General features: G+C 51.9%; 1 protein-coding gene across 1 annotated transcript in view; it reads left to right on the forward strand.

The window, feature by feature from the left end:
- Positions 1 to 15,576, forward strand: part of whrna (whirlin a) — a 138,720-nt gene extending 123,144 nt beyond the window's left edge. The window contains exons 9-13 of the mRNA XM_064971268.1: positions 1,963 to 2,034; positions 4,675 to 5,218; positions 5,430 to 5,596; positions 6,139 to 6,261; positions 15,394 to 15,576. Of these exons, the coding sequence (XP_064827340.1) occupies positions 1,963 to 2,034; positions 4,675 to 5,218; positions 5,430 to 5,596; positions 6,139 to 6,261; positions 15,394 to 15,576 (1,089 nt within the window). The remainder of the gene's footprint in view (positions 1 to 1,962; positions 2,035 to 4,674; positions 5,219 to 5,429; positions 5,597 to 6,138; positions 6,262 to 15,393) is intronic.
- The last annotated feature ends 7,182 nt before the right edge of the window (positions 15,577 to 22,758 follow it).

The following is a 22,758-nucleotide window of genomic DNA, read 5'->3' on the forward strand; positions in this document are numbered from 1 at the left end:
GGTTACGGTTAGGTTTTGGGGTTAGGTGTAGGGTTAGGGTTAGGTTTAGGGTTAAGGTTAGGTTTTGGGGTTAGGGTTATGTGTAGGGTTAGGTGTAGGGTTAGGGTTAGGTGTTAGGGTTAGGTTTTGGGGTTAGGTGTAGGGTTAAGGTTAGGTTTTGGGGTTAGGTGTAGGGTTAAGGTTAGGTTTTGGGGTTAGGTGTAGGGTTAAGGTTAGGTGTTAGGGTTAGGTGTAGGGTTAGGTGTAGGGTTAAGGTTAGGTTTTGGGGTTAGGGTTAGGGTTAGGAGTTAGGGTTAGATGTAGGTGTAGGGTTAAGGTTAGGTTTTGGGGTTAGGTGTAGGGTTAAGGTTAGGTGTTAGGGTTAGGTGTAGGTGTAGGGTTAGGGTTAGGGTTAGGTGTTAGGGTTAGGGGATAGGGTTAAGGTTAGGTGTTAGGGTTAAGGTTAGGTTTTAGGATTAGGGGATAGGGTTAAGGTTAGGTGTTAGGGTTAAGGTTAGGTGTTAGGGTTAGGGGATAGGGAAATAGGATTTTGAATTGTGTGTCCACCCACAAGGTTAGTAAAACAAGACTGTGTGTGTTGATGTGTGTGCGTGTCTGCGTATGTGCGCATGTGAGTGTGCGTGCGTTCGGCAGACATGAGCATGCATTCTGGTGTGTGCTTGCATGCATGTGTGTGTATGTGTTTCCCTATTCGCAACGCATACAGACACATTGTTTCTGCCAGAGGAATTACAGACAGTCAGACTGTCCACTATTGATGTCTTCTTCTGGGGCGCAAACCAGAGAACAACACTAGTCACCAGCTAGCTATGTCACACACACTCAAACAAACACACCGGCATTCGCGTACGCACACACACCAAGGCATGTGCAAACACACACACAGACACACAGACTCAATACACTCTGGACAGTTGAGATAAGCTGCAGCTGTCTTACGATAGTACACCATGGACAAGGCCAGACCTCCAGACCTGTGTGTGTGTGTATATGCGTGTGTATATGTGTTTAGGTGTGCGTGTGCATGTGCATGTGTGTGGTCTGGACTGTGGCCCTGCTTATAGTTGTTTATGTTTGAGTCACAGTTGAATGCTGCTGCTACTGTTTTGGAGAGATTAGTGAGTCTGGGGAATCACAAACATTGGATTCATCAACTAGACACAAAATGAGGTGTAGAGTCACAAACCCAATCACCTACACACACTGACAGCTGATCACATGCATGTGCATTCACATACACACACACACACACACACACACACACACACACACACACACACACACACACTCTCTCTCTCTCTCTCTCTCTCTCTCTCTCTCTCTCTCTCTCTCTCTGTCACACACAAACACACATAAATGAACAGCTTCCTCTCACCATGCACATGTGCAAGATAGATGGAGGGAAGTAATCCCTGTGCCGATAGTGAGGGTTTTGGTACAGGTAGAGTTTAATGAAGGGCACTGCTGCTTTGAACTCACTAACAGTGAACAACACCATGCAGATATCTTTGGTTTTGCCCTTTTGGTTGTGTGTTGTGTGTCTGTGCCGAATCCCCACCTGTGGTATTGAAGGTGCGATACAGAGGTAAAGAGGTGTGTGTTTGTTCTATATCTACCTTCCAAAACTTTGAGATTGGAAGGTAGATTTAGAATGATATTGAGTTATTTTTCTCCCACAGAGAGATGGAGCATCTCCTACGAAATGCAATTTGGATCAACATTTGCTTTGGGATAAACAAGCAGCTGTGTTTGTCATCTGTTCACGTACTCTCCCTCGTTCTCCCTCCTCTCTTGCTCTCTCCCTGTCTTTCTTCTCTCTCTCTTCTCTCTATCCCCTCATCTCACTCTCTCTCTCTTTTCTCCCCATGCCCTCTTTCTCTCTGTCTCTCTCTCCCCTCGTCTCTCTCTCTCCCTCTCCATCTCCCCTCCCCCTCTCTCTTCTCCTCTCTCTCTCTCTCTCAGAATGACAGTACGGTGGAGAGTAATGGGGGGGATACGCAGGAGAGTCTGGATGCGCTGCCTGACATATCTCTGGTGAGCCTTGCAGTAAGACCCAGACCCACAACCTCATTAAGATGGACAGAGCAGAAGATGGAGGGTTAGGGGGAAAAACAACAAGACTGAGTGAGGCAGAGGAAACAACGGATATGCAGTTTTATATATATACAGTATACATACATTATAGTTCTGATTTCTGTACTATTCTTCTTCTCCAACGTAGAAAATAGTAAAAATAAATAAAAACCCTGGAATGAGTAGTTGTGTCCAAACTTTTGACTAGAACTGTATATGTATGGTGGGGAAAACAAGTGTTTTGCAGGTTTTCCTACTTACAAAGCATGTAGAGGTCTGTAATTTTTATCATGGGTACACTTCAACTGTGAGGGACGGAATCTAAAACCAAAAATCCAGAAAATCACATTGTTTGTCATTCATTTGCATTTTATTGCATGACATAAGTATTTGATACATCAGAAAAGCAGAACCTAATGTTTGGTACAGAAACCTGTTTGCAATTACAGAGATCATACGTTTCCTGTAGTTCTTGACCAGGTTTGCACACACTGCAGCAGGGATTTTGGCCCACTCCTTCATACAGACCTTCTCCAGATCCTTCAGGTTTCGGGGCTGTCACTGGGCAATACGGACTTTCAGCTCCCTCCAAAGATTTTCTATTGGGTTCAGATCTGGAGACGGGCTAGGCCATTCCAGGACCTTGAGATGCTTCTTACGGAGCCACGCCTTAGTTGCCCGGGCTGTGTGTTTCGGGTCGTTGTCATGCTGGAAGACCCAGCCACGACCCATCTTCAACGCTCTTACTGAGGGAAGGAGGTCGTTGCCAAGATCTCGCGATACATGGCCCCATCCATCCTCCCCTCAATACGGTGCAGTCGTCCTGTCCCCTTTGCAGAAAAGCATCCCCAAAGAATGTTGTTTCCACCTCCATGCTTCACGGTTGGGATGGTGTTCTTGGGGTTGTACTCATCCTTCTTCTTCCTCCAAACACGGCGAGTGGAGTTTAGACCAAAAAGCTCTATTTTTGTCTCATCAGACCACACGACCTTCTCCCATTCCTCCTCTGGATCATCCAGGTGGTCATTGGCAAACTTCAGACGGGCCTGGACATGCGCTGGCTTGAGCAGGGGGACCTTGCTTACGCTGCAGGATTCTATTCCATGACGGCGTAGTGTGTTACTAATGGTTTTCTTTGAGACTGTGGTCCCAGCAGGTCCTGCCATGTCGTTCTGGGCTGATCCCTCACCTTCCTCATGATCATTGATGCCCCACGAGGTGAGATCTTGCATGGATCCCCAGACCGAGGGTGATTGACCGTCATCTTGAATTTCTTCCATTTTCTAATAATTGCGGCAACAGTTGTTGCCTTCTCATCAAGCTGCTTGCCTATTGTCCTGTAGCTCATCCCAGCCTTGTGCAGGTCTACAATTTTACCCCTGATGTCCTTACACAGCTGTCTGGTCTTGGCCATTGTGGAGAGGTTGGAGTCTGTCTGATTGAGTATGTGGACAGGTGTCTTTTATACAGGTAACGAGTTCAAACAGGTGCAGGTAATACAGGTAATGAGTGGAGAACAGGAGGGCTTCTAAAAGAAAAACTAACAGGTCTGTGAGAGCCGGAATTCTTACTGGTTGGTAGGTGATTAAATACTTATGTCGTGCAATAAAATGCAAATTAATTACTTAAAAATCATACAATGTAATTTTCTGGATTTTTGTTTTAGATTCCATCTCTCACAGTTGAAGTGTATGATAATGTTTTTTTACAGACCTCTACATGCTTTGTAAGTAGGAAAACCTGCAGAAACGGCAGTGTATCAAATACTTGTTCTCCCCACTGTATATTAAACAGCATAATATGTGTTTATATATATAGCCTTCAACCTTTCTTTCTTTCTCTTTCTCTTTCTTTCTTTCTCTCTTTCTCTCTCTTTCTTTCTTTCTCTTTCTCTTTCTTTCTTTCTCTCTTTCTCTCTCTCTTTCTTTCTTTCTTTCTTTCTTTCTTGTGGAGTCTGTTTACAGACAGATATTAGTTCACACACTCTTCCTCCTCCTCCTACTCCCTCCTTACTAAGGAGGAACTAGTTCTCTGTTTGACACCTGAGGTGAAAGCTATAATCACCTACCACGGTTACCAGAGCAACGGTAACCGATGTTGATGGGAGGTTGTGTTGGTTCCAAGGTGATGTAATGTGGGACGCAGAGACCTGAAGAGTCCTAAAAACACTTGAACTCCATTCAGCCAGAACATATTTGTGTTAGTTCTGATTGCTTTCTCTTATTATTTATTTTCACCAATCACTTCATTCATTCTCTGGCCACTCATGTTGCTGTTTTCGTTGTTCATTTCACCGTTGGTTTTGGTTGGAGGGGAGAGCTTGTTGCCGCGGACTGGGAAGCCTGAGGTTACATAAAGACCATAACTGAGTCCTGGCCTGACTAATTCAGTTGTGTTGAGTTCTGAGGCGTGACAGTTGGTGTGTGTGTGTGTGTGTGTGTGTGTGTGTGTGTGTGTGTGTGTGTGTGTGTGTGTGTGTGTGTGTGTGTGTGTGTGTGTGTGTGTGTGTGTGTGTGTGTGTGAATGATGAGATGTGCTGTAGTATATGAGTGTTTTATGGGATGAGGGGAATGTGATTTATTTGTTCTCCTCTTACCTTAGGATGAGGTGCACTCCACGTCCGAATCTCCCCCCACCTTCAAACCCCCACCCCCCCCAGGGGTGCAGAGACGCCCCAGCAGACGGGACCAGGTCAAAAAGCTTCCCTCCTCCGAATCCTCCCATTCCGGGCTCTACTTCACCGCCCCCTCCCGTAACCCCCCCATTGACCAGAGGGGGGAGCAAGGACCCCCCTCCTCACCCAAGGTCCCCCCCAAAAAGGATCCCTCAGTCCCCCCTAAGAGGGACCCCTCTGCCCCCCCTAAGAAGGAGATGGCAACTGCCCAGCTCTCCATGGTCAACAAGCACCCTATAGGCCCCTTCCCCAGAGTCCAGTCCCCTACTAGGACCGCCAAGCCTGCCGCCCCCTCTCCATCTCCACCCCCTCCGCCGCCGCTCACTGCCCCATCGGCACCCCCTCCGCTTCCCCACAGCCAGGACAAGTCCTCCCCTGGCTCCAACAAACAGCACTTTGTCATGGTGGAGGTTCATAGGCCCAATGCAGAGTCTGATGTCAACGAGGTGCGGTCACTCCCCCAGGCACGAGGTAAGAGGCATGGGGGACAGCCAGGATTACTGAAGGGAGGAGGTTGGAAGTTGGACTCCGAAAACCATGAGAGCTGATTTGGACGCAAAGGATTGGTTACACAAATAAGAGGAAGTGCATGTCTATGTGTACTCATGGGTGTATGTGTTTCTACCTGAGTGTGTCCCTATGCCAGTCTCTAACCTCCTGCACCCATCCCCCCACCCCCCAGGTGCCAACCTGTCCCAGCTGTCAGACAGTGGACAGACGCTGAGCGAGGACAGCGGGGTGGACATTGGCGAGTCAGGGCGTTTCAGCAAGGAAAGCAGTCCCCGTCCCGCCCGCATACGCCCCCCACGACATCCCCAGGGGGCAGGAGGGGACACCCCCTCCAAACCGGTGAGGAGGACACACCAGCGGGAAGAGAGAAGACCCAGAGAGAGATGGATGGAGGGTTGACTGGGTGGATGAATGGATGGATGATGGATGGTTGTGGGGGAGCCAAAAGTGACAAGAATGACAAGAAGAGAAATAGAGCCACGTTGTCTTCTTTCAATTCTCCCTTTGTCTCGGGGCTCGTTCTCAATCCTAACTGTAATTTCCTTGTGTTTTCTTCTCTCTTTTGTGCACATAGTTTTTCTTTCTTTGCTCATTGACTCATTTCCGTGTCCTTTCAATGATTTTTCATCCATTCAATCACATCTCATACTGCAGTAGAGGTCTCTCGTGTCCTCTGCCTGTCCCTTTATGCTTATTGCTGATTGGTGGTTGGGTGGAAGGGGAATTGTTGATTCGTTCCAAACTGAATGGGTGGACCAATAGGTAACAAAGGTGGTAAAGAAAAGTGTACATGGTCAGACCAGGCTCTCCAAGGTGAATAGTTGAGTAAAAAAGCTGAGTTATGTTATCCACCCTCTCTCTCTCTCTCTCTCTTTTTGCAGCCGGGTCTCTTGGAGCCCACCTCCACACTAGTGAGGGTGGCAAAGAGTGCCAGCACCCTCGGCATCGCCATCGAAGGGGGTGCCAACACACGCCAGCCCCTGCCACGCATCGTCACCATACAGGTGGGTGTCAAACCGCCTAACATCCCTCCATCTCAAGTCATCTCCGAAATGACAGTTTGCCAGGCAATCCCCTGCACCTGTCAGAAATGATCCAACCATGGTACCGTTTTGCGACTCTGCGCTGTCATTGGTCCGTGCCGCCTCCTCTTCAACACCTGGCTACGCAACGCAGCCTCTGTCAGATCAGTCTGCGTTTACATGCTGGAAGTAGAGAACTCAAACAGAGCTTTTATAGGTTTATAACCTTCAGAACACAAGTGTTTATTGGAAATGTGTCACCCTCAGAGAGTGGGGTCACAGCCAGGGTCTGCCATTCAATGGCAATCCTGGAGCAATCAGGGTTAAGTGCCTTGCTCAAGGGCACATCGACAGATGTTTCAACTTGTCGGCTCTGGGATTCAAACTAGCCACCTTTCGGTTACTGACCCAATGCTCTACCCTCTCAGACCACTAGGCCACCTTCCGCTTCACATATGGCACGCTCTGTGTTGGTATGCTAGCGAGAAACTGCTGCAAAGAGGGAAGGGTTTAGATTCAAATATTGCAGTAGCCATGGCAACAGGGTCGAACATAAACCCTGTGATCTCGTGGCTGAGGTAAGATGCCTGTTGGGGGCTAGCTCAAGATGGCCCGAAAATATTTTTGGTATCTCGGATTGTTCTGGCAATTCTGACATAGAAACGTCATTGGGGGGAAGGATGTTTTGATCGGCTTTGCACATTTGTTTCACACATTTTCTTTAATGATGAAAGTGGCCATTTTAGGCCTATGCATACCTTCTGTTTGACCCTATGATCTGTGAACTGCACATGAAACAGACAACATCTTGGTGACATTATGCTTCTTATGTGCTCTCAAATATGGTGGTGCTCATAAAATGGATCAGAACTTTCCAGCCTCCCTGGAAATGTGATGTGCTTGTAGAGTACGCATATTGTTCCAAATAATGTCTTAAAAAGACAAAATCCAAAATTGTACACTTGAGATGTCACTATTAATATATTTCATGTTGAATAAATTAATGTGAACATTTCTATTTCCGAATCTAGACATACTGCATATGTTAGAGCAGTATAACGTCAACAAGATGTTGTCCGTATCGTGTACAGTTCTCGGGTCACAGGGTCCTACAGGAGGTAAGACCTACCTTACCTACAGGAGGTAAGACCTACCTTACCTACAGGAGGTAAGACCTACCTTACCTACAGGAGGTAAGACCTACCTTACCTACAGGAGGTAAGACCTACCTTACCTACAGGAGGTAAGACCTACCTTACCTACAGGAGGTAAGACCTACCTTACCTACAGGAGGTAAGGGCCTAAAATGGCCACTTTCATCCTGATAAAAATAAAGTTGTAAAATATGGAAATCAGGTCAAACATTCTCCCTCCCAATGAAGTTTCTACGTGAAAATTGCCAGAACAATCTGAGATACCCCAAATGTTTGAACCTTGCCAGGTGCTCGACTTGAATGGATTACTATAACAGTACATCAAAATGTTGTTAGCTTTGTTCCAAGCACCCTTTCGTTTGTTTACGCAAGAAGATAAGAGTTGAGCATGTCCTCTCCCTTTACCTGAAACATCCACTGAGAGCACTGACCATTATGTGGAATAAATGTGTTGCCACCTTGGCTGAAGGCCACAGCTATAAGAAGCTGAGGGTAATAACAGTGAGTCTGGCTGTAGCTCTGTTCTGCTCTGATTTGTCTGTGCCTCTATTGATTAGCATAAAGACTGAGGAGAGAGGAGGGCTGGGGAGGGAGCTGTGCTGTTCTCTGGAGTTCAGTGAACCACTGAAAGACCCAGCTCGAAAGATGCTTTGGTGAGAACGGCGTGAAAGGCTAATGAAAAATAAAAGAGCCACTGATTGCGAGGAGAGCGACAAAGGCTCTTGCTGGGAAATCAGCATATTCAAAATCAAAGAGAGCAAGAGAGGGAGGGGGGAGAGGGAGGGGGAGAGAGAGAGGGAGGGGGAGAGAGAGAGGGGGAGAGAGAGAGGGAGGGGGAGAGAGAGGAGGGGGGGAGAGAGGGAGGGAGAGAGAGGGAGGGGGTGAGAGTGGGAGGGGGAGAGAGAGAGGGGAGGGGGAGAGAGGGAGGGGGACAGAGGGAGGGGGAGAGAGGGAGGGGGACAGAGGGAGGGGGAGAGAGGGAGGGGGAGAGAGAGAGGGAGGGGGAGAATGGAGTTAGAGAGGGAGGGAGTGGGAGAGAAGAGGGGAGAGAGAGGGAGGGAGAGAGTCCTCTCCCTTTAGGGAGGAAACATCCACTGAGAGCACTGGGACCATTATGTGGAGGGGGGAAATGGGACCTTGGCTGAAGGCCACAGGGAGGGAGGGGAGGGTAGAGGGAAGGTGAGGGGAGAGGGAAGGAGGGGGAGATTTGTCTGTGGAGAGAGAGGGAGGGGGAGAGAGGGGAGAGAGGGAGGGGGGAGGGAGGGAGGGAGAGAGTGCTGTTCTCTGGAGTTCAGTGAACCACTGAGAGGGGGAGGGGGAAAGATGAGGGGGAGTGAGAGGGGGGAGAAGGGAGGGGGAGAGAGGGAGGGAGGGGGAGAGAGGGAGGGGGAGAAGGGAGGGAGGGGGAGAAAGGAGGGGGATTCAAAAGGGGGAAGAGGAGGGGGAGAGAGGGAGGGGGAGAGAGGGAGGGAGAGAGGAGGGGGAGAGAGGGAGGGGGAGGGAGAGAGGGAGGGGGAGAGAGGGAGGGGGAGAGAGAGGAGGGAGGAGGAGAGAGAGGGAGGGGGAGAGAGGGAGGGGGGTGAGAGAGGGAGGGGTGAGAGGGAGGGGAGGGGGAGAGAGGGAGGGGGAGAGAGGGAGGGGGGAGGGAGAGGGAGGGGGAGAGGGGAGGGGGAGAGAGGGAGGGGGTGAGAGGGGGGGTGAGAGAGGGAGGGGAGAGGGGAGAGAGGGAGGGGAGAGAGGGAGGGGGAGAGGGGAGGGGGAGAGGGAGGGGGAGAGGGAGGGGTGAGAGGGGGAGGGGGAGAGGGAGGGAGGGGGAGAGAGAGGGGAGGGAGTGAGGGAGGGGAGAGAGGGAGGGGGTGAGAGGGGGAGGGGAGAGGGGGAGGGGGTGAGAGAGGGAGGGGGTGAGAGGGAGGGGTGAGAGAGGGAGGGGAGAGAGGGAGGGGTGAGAGGGGAGGGAGGGGGAGAGGGAAGGGGGAGAGAGGGAGGGGGAGAGAGGGAGGGAGGGGGAGAGGGGGAGAGGGAAGGAGGGGGAGAGAGGGAGGGGGAGGGGGAGGGAGGGAGGGGAGAGGGAGGGGTGAGAGGGGAGAGAGGGAGGGGGAGAGAGGGAGGGGAGGGGGAGGGGGAGAGGGAAGGAGGGGAGAGAGGGAGGGGGAGAGAGGGAGGGGGAGGGAGGAGGGAGGGGAGAGAGGGAGGGAGGGGAGAGGGGAGGGGGAGAGAGGGAGGGGGAGAGAGGGAGGGGGAGAGAGGGAGGGGGTGAGAGAGGGAGGGGGAGAGAGGGAGGGGAGAGAGGGAGGGGTGAGAGGGAGGGGGTGAGAGAGGAGGGGTGAGAGGGAGGGGTGAGAGGGGAGGGGGAGAGGGGAGGGGTGAGAGAGGGGGGGGTGAGAGAGGGAGGGGTGAGAGGGAGGGGTGAGGGGGAGGGGGAGAGAGGGAGGGGAGAAGGGAGGGGTGAGAGAGGGAGGGGTGAGAGAGGGAGGGGGTGAGAGGGAGGGGGTGAGAGAGGGAGGGGTGAGAGGGAGGGGGAGAGAGGGGAGGGGGAGGGAGGGAGGGGAGGGGGAAGGAGGGGGAAGAGGGAGGGGGGGAGAGGGGAGGGGAGGGAGGGAGGGGGAGAGAGGGAGGGAGGGGAGAGGGAAGGAGAGGGAGAGGGAGGGGGAGAGAGGGAGGGAGGAGAGGGGAGGAGGGAGGGAGGAGGGAGAGGGGGGGGTGAGAGGGAGGGGGAGAGAGGAGGGAGGGGAGGGAGGGAAGGGGGAGAGGGAGGGAGGGGGAGAGAGGGAAGGAGGGGGAGGGAGGGAGGGGGAGAGGGGAGGGGAGAGGAGGGGGAGAGAGGGAGGGGGAGAGGGGAGGGGGGGAGGGAGGGAGGGGAGAGGGAGGAGGGGAGAGAGGGGGAGGGGGAGAGAGGGAGGGGTGAGAGAGGAGGGGAGAGAGGGAGGGAGGGGAGAGGGAGGGGGAGAGAGAGGGAGGGGGAGAGGGGAGGGGTGAGAGGGAGAGGGGAGGGGAGAGGGGAGGGGGAGAGAGGGAGGGAGAGAGGGAGGGGTGAGAGGGAGGGGAGAGAGGGAGGGAGGGGGTGAGGGGGGGGGGGAGAGAGGGAGGGAGGGGGAGAGGGAAGGGAGGGGAGAGAGGGAGGGGAGAGAGGGAGGGGTGAGAGAGGGAGGGGAGAGAGGGAGGGAGGGGAGGGGGGGGAGGGGAGAGGGAAGGAGGGGGAGAGAGGGAGGGGTGAGGGGGGAGAGAGGGAGGGGAGAGAGGGAGGGGGGAGAGGGAGGGAGGGGGAGGGGGGAGGAGAGAGGAGGGGGGAGAGGGAGGGGGAGAGAGGGAGGGAGGGGGAGGAGAGGGGGAGGGGAGGGAGGGAGGGAGGGGGAGAGGGAAGGAGGGGAGGGAGGGGGAGGGGGAGAGGAGGGGGGAGAGGGAAGGGGAGGGGAGGGAGGGGGAGAGGAAGGAGGGGAGAGAGGGAGGGGGAGAGAGGGAGGGTGAGAGAGAGGGAGAGAGAGGGAGGGGGAGAGAGGGAGGGGGAGAGAGGGAGGGAGGGGGAGAGAGGGAGGGGGAGGAGAGGGGAGGGAGAGAGGGAGGGGGAGGGGAGAGAGGGGGGGAGAGGGGAGGGAGGGGGAGAGGAAGGAGGGGGAGAGAGGGAGGGGGAGAGAGGGAGGGGGTGAGAGAGGGGGAGAGAGGGAGGGGAGAGAGGGAGGGGTGAGAGAGGGGGGAGAGAGGGAGGAGTGAGAGGGGAGGGGGAGAGAGGGAGGGGGAGGGGAGGGGTGAGGGAGGGGGAGAGGGGGAGGGAGGGGGAGAGAGGGAAGGGGGGAGAGAGGGAGGGGGAGAGAGGGGGGGTGAGAGAGGGAGGGAGGGGGAGAGGGAGGGGGAGGGGAAGGAGGGGGAGGAGAGGGAGGGGTGAGAGAGGGAGGGGTGAGAGAGAGGGGGAGAGAGGGAGGGGGAGAGAGAGAGGGAGGGGGAGAGAGGGAGGGGGGGGAGAGAGGGAGGGGTGAGAGGGGGAGAGAGGGAGGGGGTGAGCGAGGGAAGGGGGAGAGAGGGAGGGGGAGAGAGGGAGGGGGAGAGAGGGAGGGGGAGAGAGGGAGGGGGAGAGAGGGAGGGGGAGAGAGGGAGGGGGGAGAGAGGGAGGGGTGAGAGAGGGAGGGGGAGAGAGGGAGGGGTGAGAGATATACAGAGACAGAAGAGAATATGTTATACAGTGTGTTAATAATAAAGGGGACGTGGACTGAGAACGGGTGCAGAGAAGGGGAGATAGGTAAGAGAGAGAGAGAGAGAGAGAGAGAGAGAGAGGGAGAGGGAGGGAGGGGGAGATAGGGGAGGAAAAGAGAGAGAGGGAGAGAGAGAGAGAGAGAGAGGGAGAGGGAGGGAGGGAGGGAGGGGGAGATAGGGGAGGAAGAGAGAGAGAGAGAGAGAGAGAGGGAGGGAGGGGAGATAGGGGAGGAAGAGAGAGAGAGAGAGAGAGGCGGGCTAGCGACAGACAGGCATGAGTGGGTTTTAATTCCGGGACCGTAGCTCTCCTCATCAACGGCTGTAATAGAAATGCACAGACAAATGCATGAGCCATGATATATGGACGCGCTGTCCTCTCTTTGGTCTCATCCCCCCTTTCTCTTTATTTGCTTTTTTCAGCTTTTCACTATCTTAGGAGTTGGGAGTCGGCACAAGGTACCCGAGCGGGCTCGCCAACCAGGCTGATTTTCGTATCAACTCCCCTACCATGACATCACAGTGTCCACAATCAGTCACAGGGGACACAGCCTCATCAGCATCGATATTGGTTGGGGGGGGGGGGGGTCGGATGGTCCAATCATAACCTCTCCCATTCCACTGTAGTTGCAGTGAAGAACCCATGCCATTATCAGAGAGGTTAATATGGGACTGGGCGTTAATTGGCTCAAAATCACCTATGGCTCCCAAATGGCTCCTTGTTTCCTATGTAGTGCACTACCTTTGACCAAAGCACATCCTTGGGACGCAGACTCAGAGCTACAAGCCATATCAATGACTGTAAACAGGGCTCACATCATACCCTAGCAACATTCCTGAACGATCGCTTAATCACAACACACTCACACGTATACACATATAGAGTATTCACAACCGTTCACAACACCTAAGACGTTTGCTTCATTCCGGATGAAACATTTGGGAATCATGTCTAGGTCCGTCTGGTGCTCCCCGGGCCCTGTACAGCACTACAATAGTGTTTTAGTAGTAACGTTAGTTTTCCTCTTGTAGCTTCAGTCTCCCAGGTCAGCGCAGTCCAGGATGTGGTGAACGTTCCAGGCCAGTGGCCCTGTAGAGTGGAGGCGCCGCCGCGGCCACTATCACTCCGTACCACTCTCCCTGAGCTGCTGCTGTCCCTATCACAGGCATCTCCATGTCGCCCCAGTGGCCCTGTAGAGTGGAGGCGCCACCGCGGCCACTATCACTCCGTACCACTCTCCCTGAGCTGCTGCTGTCCCTGTCACAGGCATCTCCATGTCGCCCCAGTGGCCCTGTAGAGTGGAGGCGCCACCGCGGCCACTATCACTCCGTACCACTCTCCCTGAGCTGCTGCTGTCCCTGTCACAGGCATCTCCATGTCGCCCCAGTGGCCCTGTAGAGTGGAGGCGCCACCGCGGCCACTATCACTCCGTACCACTCTCCCTGAGCTGCTGCTGTCCCTATCACAGGCATCTCCATGTCGCCCCAGTGGCCCTGTAGAGTGAAGGCGCCACCGCGGCCACTATCACTCCGTACCACTCTCCCTGAGCTGCTGCTGTCCCTATCACAGGCATCTCCATGTCACTCCAGTGGCCCTGTAGAGTGAAGGCGCCACCGCGGCCACTATCACTCCGTACCACTCTCCCTGAGCTGCTGCTGTCCCTATCACAGGCATCTCCATGTCGCCCCAGTGGCCCTGTAGAGTGGAGGCGCCGCCGCGGCCACTATCACTCCGTACCACTCTCCCTGAGCTGCTGCTGTCCCTGTCACAGGCATCTCCATGTCACCCCAGTGGCCCTGTAGAGTGAAGGCGCCACCGCGGCCACTATCACTCCGTACCACTCTCCCTGAGCTGCTGCTGTCTCTGTCACAGGCATCTCCATGTCGCTCCAGTGGCCCTGTAGATTGGAGGCGCCGCCACGGCCACTATCACTCCGTACCACTCTCCCTGAGCTGCTGCTGTCCCTATCACAGGCATCTCCATGTCGCCCCAGTGGCCCTGTAGAGTGGAGGCGCCGCCACGGCCACTATCACTCCGTACCACTCTCCCTGAGCTGCTGCTGTCCCTGTCACAGGCATCTCCATGTCGCCCCAGTGGCCCTGTAGAGTGGAGGCGCCACCGCGGCCACTATCACTCCATACCACTCTCCCTGAGCTGCTGCTGTCTCTGTCACAGGCATCTCCATGTCGCCCCAGTGGCCCTGTAGAGTGGAGGCGCCGCCGCGGCCACTATCACTCCGTACCACTCTCCCTGAGCTGCTGCTGTCCCTGTCACAGGCATCTCCATGTCACCCCAGTGGCCCTGTAGAGTGGAGGCGCCACCGCGGCCACTATCACTCCATACCACTCTCCCTGAGCTGCTGCTGTCTCTGTCACAGGCATCTCCATGTCGCCCCCAGTGGCCCTGTAGAGTGGAGGCGCCACCACGGCCACTATCACTCCGTTCTCCCTGAGCTGCTGCTGTCTCTGTCACAGGCATCTCCATGTCGCCCCAGTGGCCCTGTAGAGTGGAGGCGCCACCACGGCCACTATCACTCCGTACCACTCTCCCTGAGCTGCTGCTGTCTCTGTCACAGGCATCTCCATGTCGCCCCAGTGGCCCTGTAGAGTGGAGGCGCCACCACGGCCACTATCACTCCGTACCACTCTCCCTGAGCTGCTGCTGTCCCTGTCACAGGCATCTCCATGTCGCCCCAGTGGCCCTGTAGAGTGGAGGCGCCACCGCGGCCACTATCACTCCGTACCACTCTCCCTGAGCTGCTGCTGTCCCTGTCACAGGCATCTCCATGTCGCCCCAGTGGCCCTGTAGAGTGGAGGCGCCACCGCGGCCACTATCACTCCGCACCACTCTCCCTGAGCTGCTGCTGTCCCTATCACAGGCATCTCCATGTCGCCCCAGTGGCCCTGTAGAGTGGAGGCACCACCGCGGCCACTATCACTCCGTACCACTCTCCCTGAGCTGCTGCTGTCTCTATCACAGGCATCTCCATGTCGCCCCAGTGGCCCTGTAGAGTGGAGGCGCCGCCGCGGCCACTATCACTCCGTACCACTCTCCCTGAGCTGCTGCTGTCTCTGTCACAGGCATCTCCATGTCGCCCCAGTGGCCCTGTAGAGTGGAGGCGCCGCCGCGGCCACTATCACTCCGTACCACTCTCCCTGAGCTGCTGCTGTCCCTATCACAGGCATCTCCATGTCGCCCCAGTGGCCCTGTGGAGTGGAGGGGCCACCACGGCCACTATCACTCCGTACCACTCTCCCTGAGCTGCTGCTGTCTCTGTCACAGGCATCTCCATGTCGCCCCAGTGGCCCTGTAGAGTGGAGGCGCCGCCGCGGCCACTATCACTCCGTACCACTCTCCCTGAGCTGCTGCTGTCCCTATCACAGGCATCTCCATGTCGCCCCAGTGGCCCTGTAGAGTGGAGGCCCCGCCACGGCCACTATCACTCCGTACCACTCTCCCTGAGCTGCTGCTGTCTCTGTCACAGGCATCTCCATGGCGCTCCAGTGACCAGGGGTAATTGTGGCCGGCTCGGTAAAACAAAAGAACCGATAATGCTCTAAATAACAAAACGTATAGTGATAATCATGCAGATAACGCATGGCATTTAAGGGACTGGAACTGTGGTGAGAGATGAGATCACAAAGGTCCTTTTGCTTCCTGGTTCGTTAGCAGTTGTAATGGTGACCAATCGCCAACGAGCATTTGACATCTGTTTGTGCTCTCTACATCACTCATTTTGTTGGTCTTCCTCTCCCCCGATCTTTTTCTTTCTCTCAGAGGGGCGGTTCGGCGCATAACTGCGGGCAGCTGCGGGTGGGTCAGGTGATCCTGGAGGTGAACGGGGTTTCCCTGAGGGGCCGGGAGCACAGGGACGCCGCACGCCTCATCGCAGAGGCCTTCAAGACCAACGAGCGGGACCACGTGGACTTCCTGGTCACTGAGTTCAACGTGGCGCTATAGGAGGAAGTAGAGGAGGTAGAGAGAGAGAGACTTGTCACGGAGATAGAAGGGACGAGGTATAGGCACAGCAGAGGTAGAGAGGAGAGGGGGGCTGTTGGGGCAAAGTGGTATAGGCCTACATACTGTATTTTACCAACTACCCTTGGTCCCTCCACCTTAGTATCCTTCAGTTTAATCCAAGTTTAAGCCCACACAACTAGACGCGGATACAGTTGCACTCTAAGTTGAGTTGCACCCATGAGATTTCGGTAACACTTTACTTGACACCAAGCGTCATAACACAGTCACAACCATGTCATAATATGTCATAACAGCTGACATGACTTGTCATAACCTGTCATAATATGTTCATAACACTGTCATAACCCACATATTTACACCTGTTGTGATATATATTGTGTTGTTTTATGGCTGGTTATAAGAGTGCCAAAACCCACATTTATTCAAATTAGTTTTTTTCCCTGCCAAGAAGTTTCCTTTCGTTTGAAAGTTTGTTTCTGAAATCCTTTGTTTTAAAATAACTTTATGGCACTGTCAAGAAGCATTACAACCATCCTGTGTCACTTTACTTGGAACTGAGAAAATTACACTTTATGACACTGTCAAGAAGCATTATGACATCATAATCATATGAGCCAGATGGACCTATCACGTACAAGCCCTTATGTCAGTCATCAGTCACAAAGAGGGTGTCTTGTCCTGCTGCTGAAATCTGCACCTTCATTCATCCCAGTCATCAGCAACAGAGCACTGGGGTAGGTGAATGTCTGACATCAACATGTTTGCAACAACATGGGTAATTTAAAAGCAAAATATATAAACTCAGCATAAAAATAAACGTCCTCTCACTGTCAACTGCGTTTATTTTCGGCAAACTTAACATGTGTAAATATTTGTATGAACATAAGATTCAACAACTGAGACATAAACTAAACAAGTTCCACAGACATGTGACGAACAGAAATGGAATAATGTGTCCCTGAACAAAGGGGGTTTCAAAATCAAAAGTAACAGTCAGTATCTGGTGTGGCCACCAGCTGCATTAAGAACTGCAGTGCATCCTCATGGACTGCACCAGATTTGCCAGTTCTTGCTGTGAGATGTTACCCCACTCTTCCATCCAGGCACCTGCAAGTTCCCAGACATTTCTGGGGGGAATGGCCCTCTCTCTCTGATCCAACAGGTCCCAGACGTGCTCAATGGGATTGGGATCCGGGCTCTTCGCTGGCCATGCTGGAGGCCATGCTGGAGGCCATGCTGGAGGCCATGCTGGAGGCCATGCTGGAGGGTCATGTCAGGATGAGCCTACAGGAAGGGTACCACATGAGGGAGGAGGATGTCTTCCCTGTAACGCACAGCGTTGAGATTGCCTGCAATGACACCAGGCTCAGTCTGATGATGCTTTCCTTCGATGATAAACGCAAATCTGACCATCACCCCTGGTGAGACAAAACCACGACTCGTCAGTGAAGAGCACTTTTTGCCAGTCCTGTCTGGTCCAGCGACGGTGGGTTTGTGCCCATAGGCTACGTTGTTGCCGGTGATGTCTGGTGAGCACCTGCCTTACAACAGTTCTACAAGCCCTCAGTACAGCCTCTCTCAGCCTATTGTGGACAATCTGAGCACTGATGGAGAGATTGTGCGTTCCTGGTGTAACTCAGCAGTTGTTGTTGCCATCCTGTACCTGTCCCGCAGGTATGATGTTCGGATGTACCGATCCTGTGCAGATGTTGTTACAAGTGATCTGCCACTGCGAGAACGATCAGTTGTCCGTCCTGTCTCCCTGTAGCACTGTCTTAGGCATCTCGGACATTGAAATGTATTGCCCTTGCCACATCTGCAGTCCTCATGCCTCCTTGCAGCATGCCTAAGGCACGTTATTAACACAGATGAGCAGGGACCCTGGGCATCTTTCTTTTGGCGTTTGTCAGAGTCAGTAGAAAGGCCACTTTAGTGTCCTATGTTTTCATAACTGCGACCTTAATTGCCTACCGTCTGTAAGCTGTTACCTGTGTCTTAACAACCGTTCCACAGGTGCATGTTCATTAACTGTTTATGGTTCATTGAAACAGTGTTTAAAACCTTTACAATGAAGATATGTGAAGTTATTTGGATTTTTCCGAATTAGTTTTGAAAGACAGGGTCCTGAAAAAGGGACGTTTCTTTTTTTGCTGAGTTTACAATATAAAGATACTGTTGACATGTAGGCTATGGTGTAATGGAATGTTTTGCCTTGTGTGGCACGTTATGTGAGTTTTAACACTCTTATGTAGATGTCATAACCAGCCATAGAATAACACAATATACGTCAACACAGGTCTAAATATATGTGTCATGACAGTGTTATGAACATATTATGACATGGTAATGACTGTGTCATAACCTGCTATGACGCTGGGTGTCAAGTAAAGTGTTACCGAGATTTCTCCCATGGATCGTGGACTTCCACCGTCCTTGTGACCTTGGTTTGTGGGATACTCCCTGTAGCAAATCCCTTCTCTTGCCTGTGTGTGTCTATATCTCATGTGCTGTCACTCTTTCTGTGTTGGCTCGTGGCTACATTCTGTGGATCTCAACTGGACACCTGGACAATGAGGCCATCGGCACTAGAGCTCTAGCTGAAGATGTGCTCCGACAATGAGGCCATCGGCACTAGAGCTCTAGCTGAAGATGTGCTCCGACAATGAGGCCATCGGCACTAGAGCTCTAGCTGAAGATGTGCTCCGACAATGAGGCCATCGGCACTAGAGCTCTATCTGAAGATGTGCTCCGACAATGAGGCCATCGGCACTAGAGCTCTAGCTGAAGATGTGCTCCGACAATGAGGCCATCGGCACTAGAGCTCTAGCTGAAGATGTGCTCCGACAATGAGGCCATCGGCACTAGAGCTCTAGCTGAAGATGTGCTCCGACAATGAGGCCATCGGCACTAGAGCTCTAGCTGAAGATGTGCTCCGACAATGAGGCCATCGGCACTAGAGCTCTAGCTGAAGATGTGCTCCGACAATGAGGCCATCGGCACTAGAGCTCTAGCTGAAGATGTGCTCCGACAATGAGGCCATCGGCACTAGAGCTCTAGCTGAAGATGTGCTCCAACAGTGGTCAGTCTGCGGTCGGTGTGTCTCCTCATCCATGAGGCACGATCTGTGTCCCAAATGGCACCCTATTCCGATTTAGTGCACTACCTTTGGCCGGAACCCTTTGGGCCCTGGTCAAAAGTAGTGCACTAACTAGGGAACAGGGTGGGACGTAGGCTCGTCTTCCATGCAGCAGAGAGGAAGAGGCAGGGGAAACACCATTTTCCAATGCCATTTTGTTTTTCTATGTGTACAAATGAACAAATGTACATACAACAAAAATATATATATATATATATATAAAGATAATCTATGAATTATAAAAACCTAATCTTATATGCTTAAAACAATAGAATACTTCAAAGTGTAACTGTTAAGTCCCTTAATCGCTCCGCTTTTCTGCAATCGTGTCCCCAAGTGAAGAGTAATGGAGATGATTGTGATTTAATTGCCCTCTCTGGCAACGCTAGTGTTTGTGTTTGCGCAGAGGGCTTGCTGGGACCTGTGTCACCTAGTAATTACAAGCCTAAGAAGTGGTAATGAGGCATTGGGGAAAAGGAACTGCTACAGAAGCTCTCTCTGAGACACACTCCCAGAACACACACGTGGACCAGCACACACACGCAGACATGCCGTTTTACCACGCACACACACTCTCTCTCACACGCACACACACTCTCTGTCACACGCACACACACTCTCTGTCACACGCACACACACACTCTCTCTCACACGCACACACACTCTCTCTCACACGCACACACACGCTCTCTCACGCACACACACACTCTCTGTCACACGCACACACACTCTCTGTCACACGCACACACACACTCTCTCTCACACGCACACACACGCTCTCTCACACACACACACACTCTCTCACACGCACACACACTCTCTCTCACATGCACACACACTCTCTCCCACACGCACACACACACTCTCTCACACGCACACACACGTTCTGTCACACGCACACACACTCTCTCTCACACGCACACACACTCTCTCACACGCACACACACGTTCTGTCACACGCACACACACTCTCTCTCACACGCACACACACGCTCTCTCACACGCACACACACTCTCTCTCACACGCACACACACTCTCTCTCACACGCACACACACACTCTCTCTCACACGCACACACACTCTCTCTCACACGCACACACACTCTCTCTCACACGCACACACACTCTCTCTCACACGCACACACACTCTCTGTCACACGCACACACACTCTCTCTCACACGCACACACACTCTCTTTCACACGCACACACACTCTCTCTCACACGCACACACACTCTCTCACGCACGCACACACACTCTCTCTCGCACGCACACACACTCTCTCTCACACGCACACACACTCTCTGTCACACGCACACACAAGCACACTCCCACATACATACATACGGGAATGAGGAGGGAGTCATGCCAATCAGAAAGAAGAGAGGAAGGAGGAACAAGAGGATGAGTTTGTTTCCTCTCTAGGAGAGAGAGGGGGAAAGGGTGTGTGCAAGGTGTGATGGGAAGTTTGTCTCTACTTATCGACTAAGATTTTTTCAACTCGTTCAGTCAAAAGAATTGTTTGACTCATTTCGTTAATTTGAGTCAGTAATGCCCAGAGCACACAGGACCCCCTAACGCCGAACGATTAACTGGCAAATCGAAAGAGTCATAATTCTGCAAGTCTCTCGTTCACATCTCGTTCACCATAGCGGGCTTATTGGAGCTGTCATTTGTGACTGAGACATGTAAATGTGTGCTATAAACAATGTACATTTGTGGATTGCTGGGCATACAAATAAGAGTGGCCTATTTCTTCATACATTTGAAGTGAGGTGTGGTTGTGGCCGCGACCGGTCTAGATTGTGAAGGACTCTTAAATGACTGCCGTGAGGGTGATAAGCACAATGTCATTCGTGAACTGCAGCCCACCCCCAAATGATTTGTTCTCGAGTTGGAGTTTGTTGAGCAGAGGCTGTGTGTGTTTTGGTTCTACAAATCTGTGTCCATCATAACATTCAACAATCAATTAATTGCATTCATTATTGCGATCAATTATCAGTTCTAAATATGATTTTTCTTTTCTTCTTCTCTATGCTCGTGATCTATTTCCCTGCGCACATGACAGAGAGTTGAGGGTCGGGGCACGTCTCTGGAGCCGCTGAGCCGGAGGAGCGTGTATTAAAGGGGAACCTGGGCTTGTTTTCATTATGTCTGCGGCATTTCGAGGACAGTGAGATGTAATTGCCCAGGAGGAAGACAGGTCAGGAACTCACAAGCTGAATCATACACCCAATGACGGCTTCCGGTGTCAGTGATATTCCTATCGGCAGATTCATTTCCAAATATACAAGCTGTCACATTTCAACAAGAATTTGACAATGGAGCATCTATTAGCTACATGGTGACATTCAACCATACATGTTTCAACCGGAATATAGATTTAATTAAAGAGTTGGATTTAGCTAATGTTAGAAGCTCAGCTACAGCCGATGCCAGCACCAAGAGTTATTATTCCAGAAAGCCACCTAGCTAGCTAGCTAACTTTAGTTTATCTACATCAAGTAATCAGTTTATCTACTTGAATCCCATATTGTGTATTGCTGCCAAACAAACGTATTACAGTGGGGAGAAATCTAATTATTTTTCTCTTTGCTAACTTATGTAGTAAGCTAGCTATCTCGCTAACTAGCTAAGTCAGCTAGCTAAACAACTACCGACAGCCAAATCGATGACTAAAAATAGAAGTGATTTTACAACCAGAGATCTTTTGTATCTCGATAGATATGTCGTAGATGTGGCTTGCTACAATGTTACACCCACCCACCTAAAGCTAGGTTGACCAGCAAAGGTTAGCGCCTGCTAGCTTGTTATGCGCCACGCCTCACATTTGTAACTTGTTAGCAAACGTGTAACATCAGCAACTGGAAATAATTTGACTAGCTAGCTACAGTATGTACCGTAATTGACAAAGGTTGAAATTGGTTATGATTATGACCTTGGATGCATTTCAATCTCACAGAATTATAGGTATGACGCAATATAGGATTCCCGACAAGTAAGGCATTTCCAGCCAGCTAGCTACATAAGTTTACTAGCAAACAGTGAGGAGAAAAAATAATAGAACAATTTACAGTTGGAAATCTCTAAAACTGCAGCTGGTTTTACTATAAACAAATATTTCCCACAGCATGCTTGATAGACATGGCTGTAGGTAGATACTGTCTGCCTACCTACCCAGGCACATTTGTACAGTCTGGTCACTGTAAAATGGTTGAGGGTTATGCCATATTTCTTTCTATTAGGCGAGATCTTGATGTAAATGTAATCTCTCTGCCTGTGTACATGTATGCGTGTTCAACTAGTCTACCCTAATGTTGATGTTATGATGGCACGGTTCAACTGTTTGCTCAAACTGTTCAATAGAGTATAGTGATCATTTTTCTGTCTTAGACAACACCGTTTGGTGCCTGGACAACTTCCTGGAGTGGATTCTAGACACAGAAACAGGATTCATTTGCCTGCGAGTGTCATTGTAGCTGAACTGTATCCTGTGATCTGTATCCATCTCGAGCGATTAGACATTGCGCTGGATTTCAAGAAGATGACTCACGAGGAGCTGAATGGCAGTTTGATCTTGACAACACTCCTCCCACCGTTTTACAAGCATTCCCTGATCGTACTGTGTTTCTTTGGAATGGCAATTTTATCATGGCCACCTCTCCCATCATCTGCTGATCACCAGTTCTCTTAGCTACAGATTGTTACACCAGATAACACCAGTGATTTGATTTGGGTATCCTGAGAAATCAACCTTAGCGGTGCCATCTTTGTCCTCGATTCGGGGAAACGGGAGTCTCTCAAAATGTTTGTGTCCAGTTGCAGGGGATCAGTTTGAATTTAGAAAATGCTCCGTTATTAAAATATATATATATATATATTTTTGCTCTATCAAGGAATCAAACTATGTGCGCCGCCATCGTGCGTATTTCAAGTCTTCTCACACTTTGATCGAGACAGCTATCTGTCATCATGACATAGAGCTCTGTGAGAGAAGACTTGAAATAGACAAGATGTCGGCAAAA

This window comes from Oncorhynchus masou, chromosome 8, assembly GCF_036934945.1.
Source record: "Oncorhynchus masou masou isolate Uvic2021 chromosome 8, UVic_Omas_1.1, whole genome shotgun sequence".
Classification (NCBI taxonomy): Eukaryota; Metazoa; Chordata; class Actinopteri; order Salmoniformes; family Salmonidae; genus Oncorhynchus; species Oncorhynchus masou.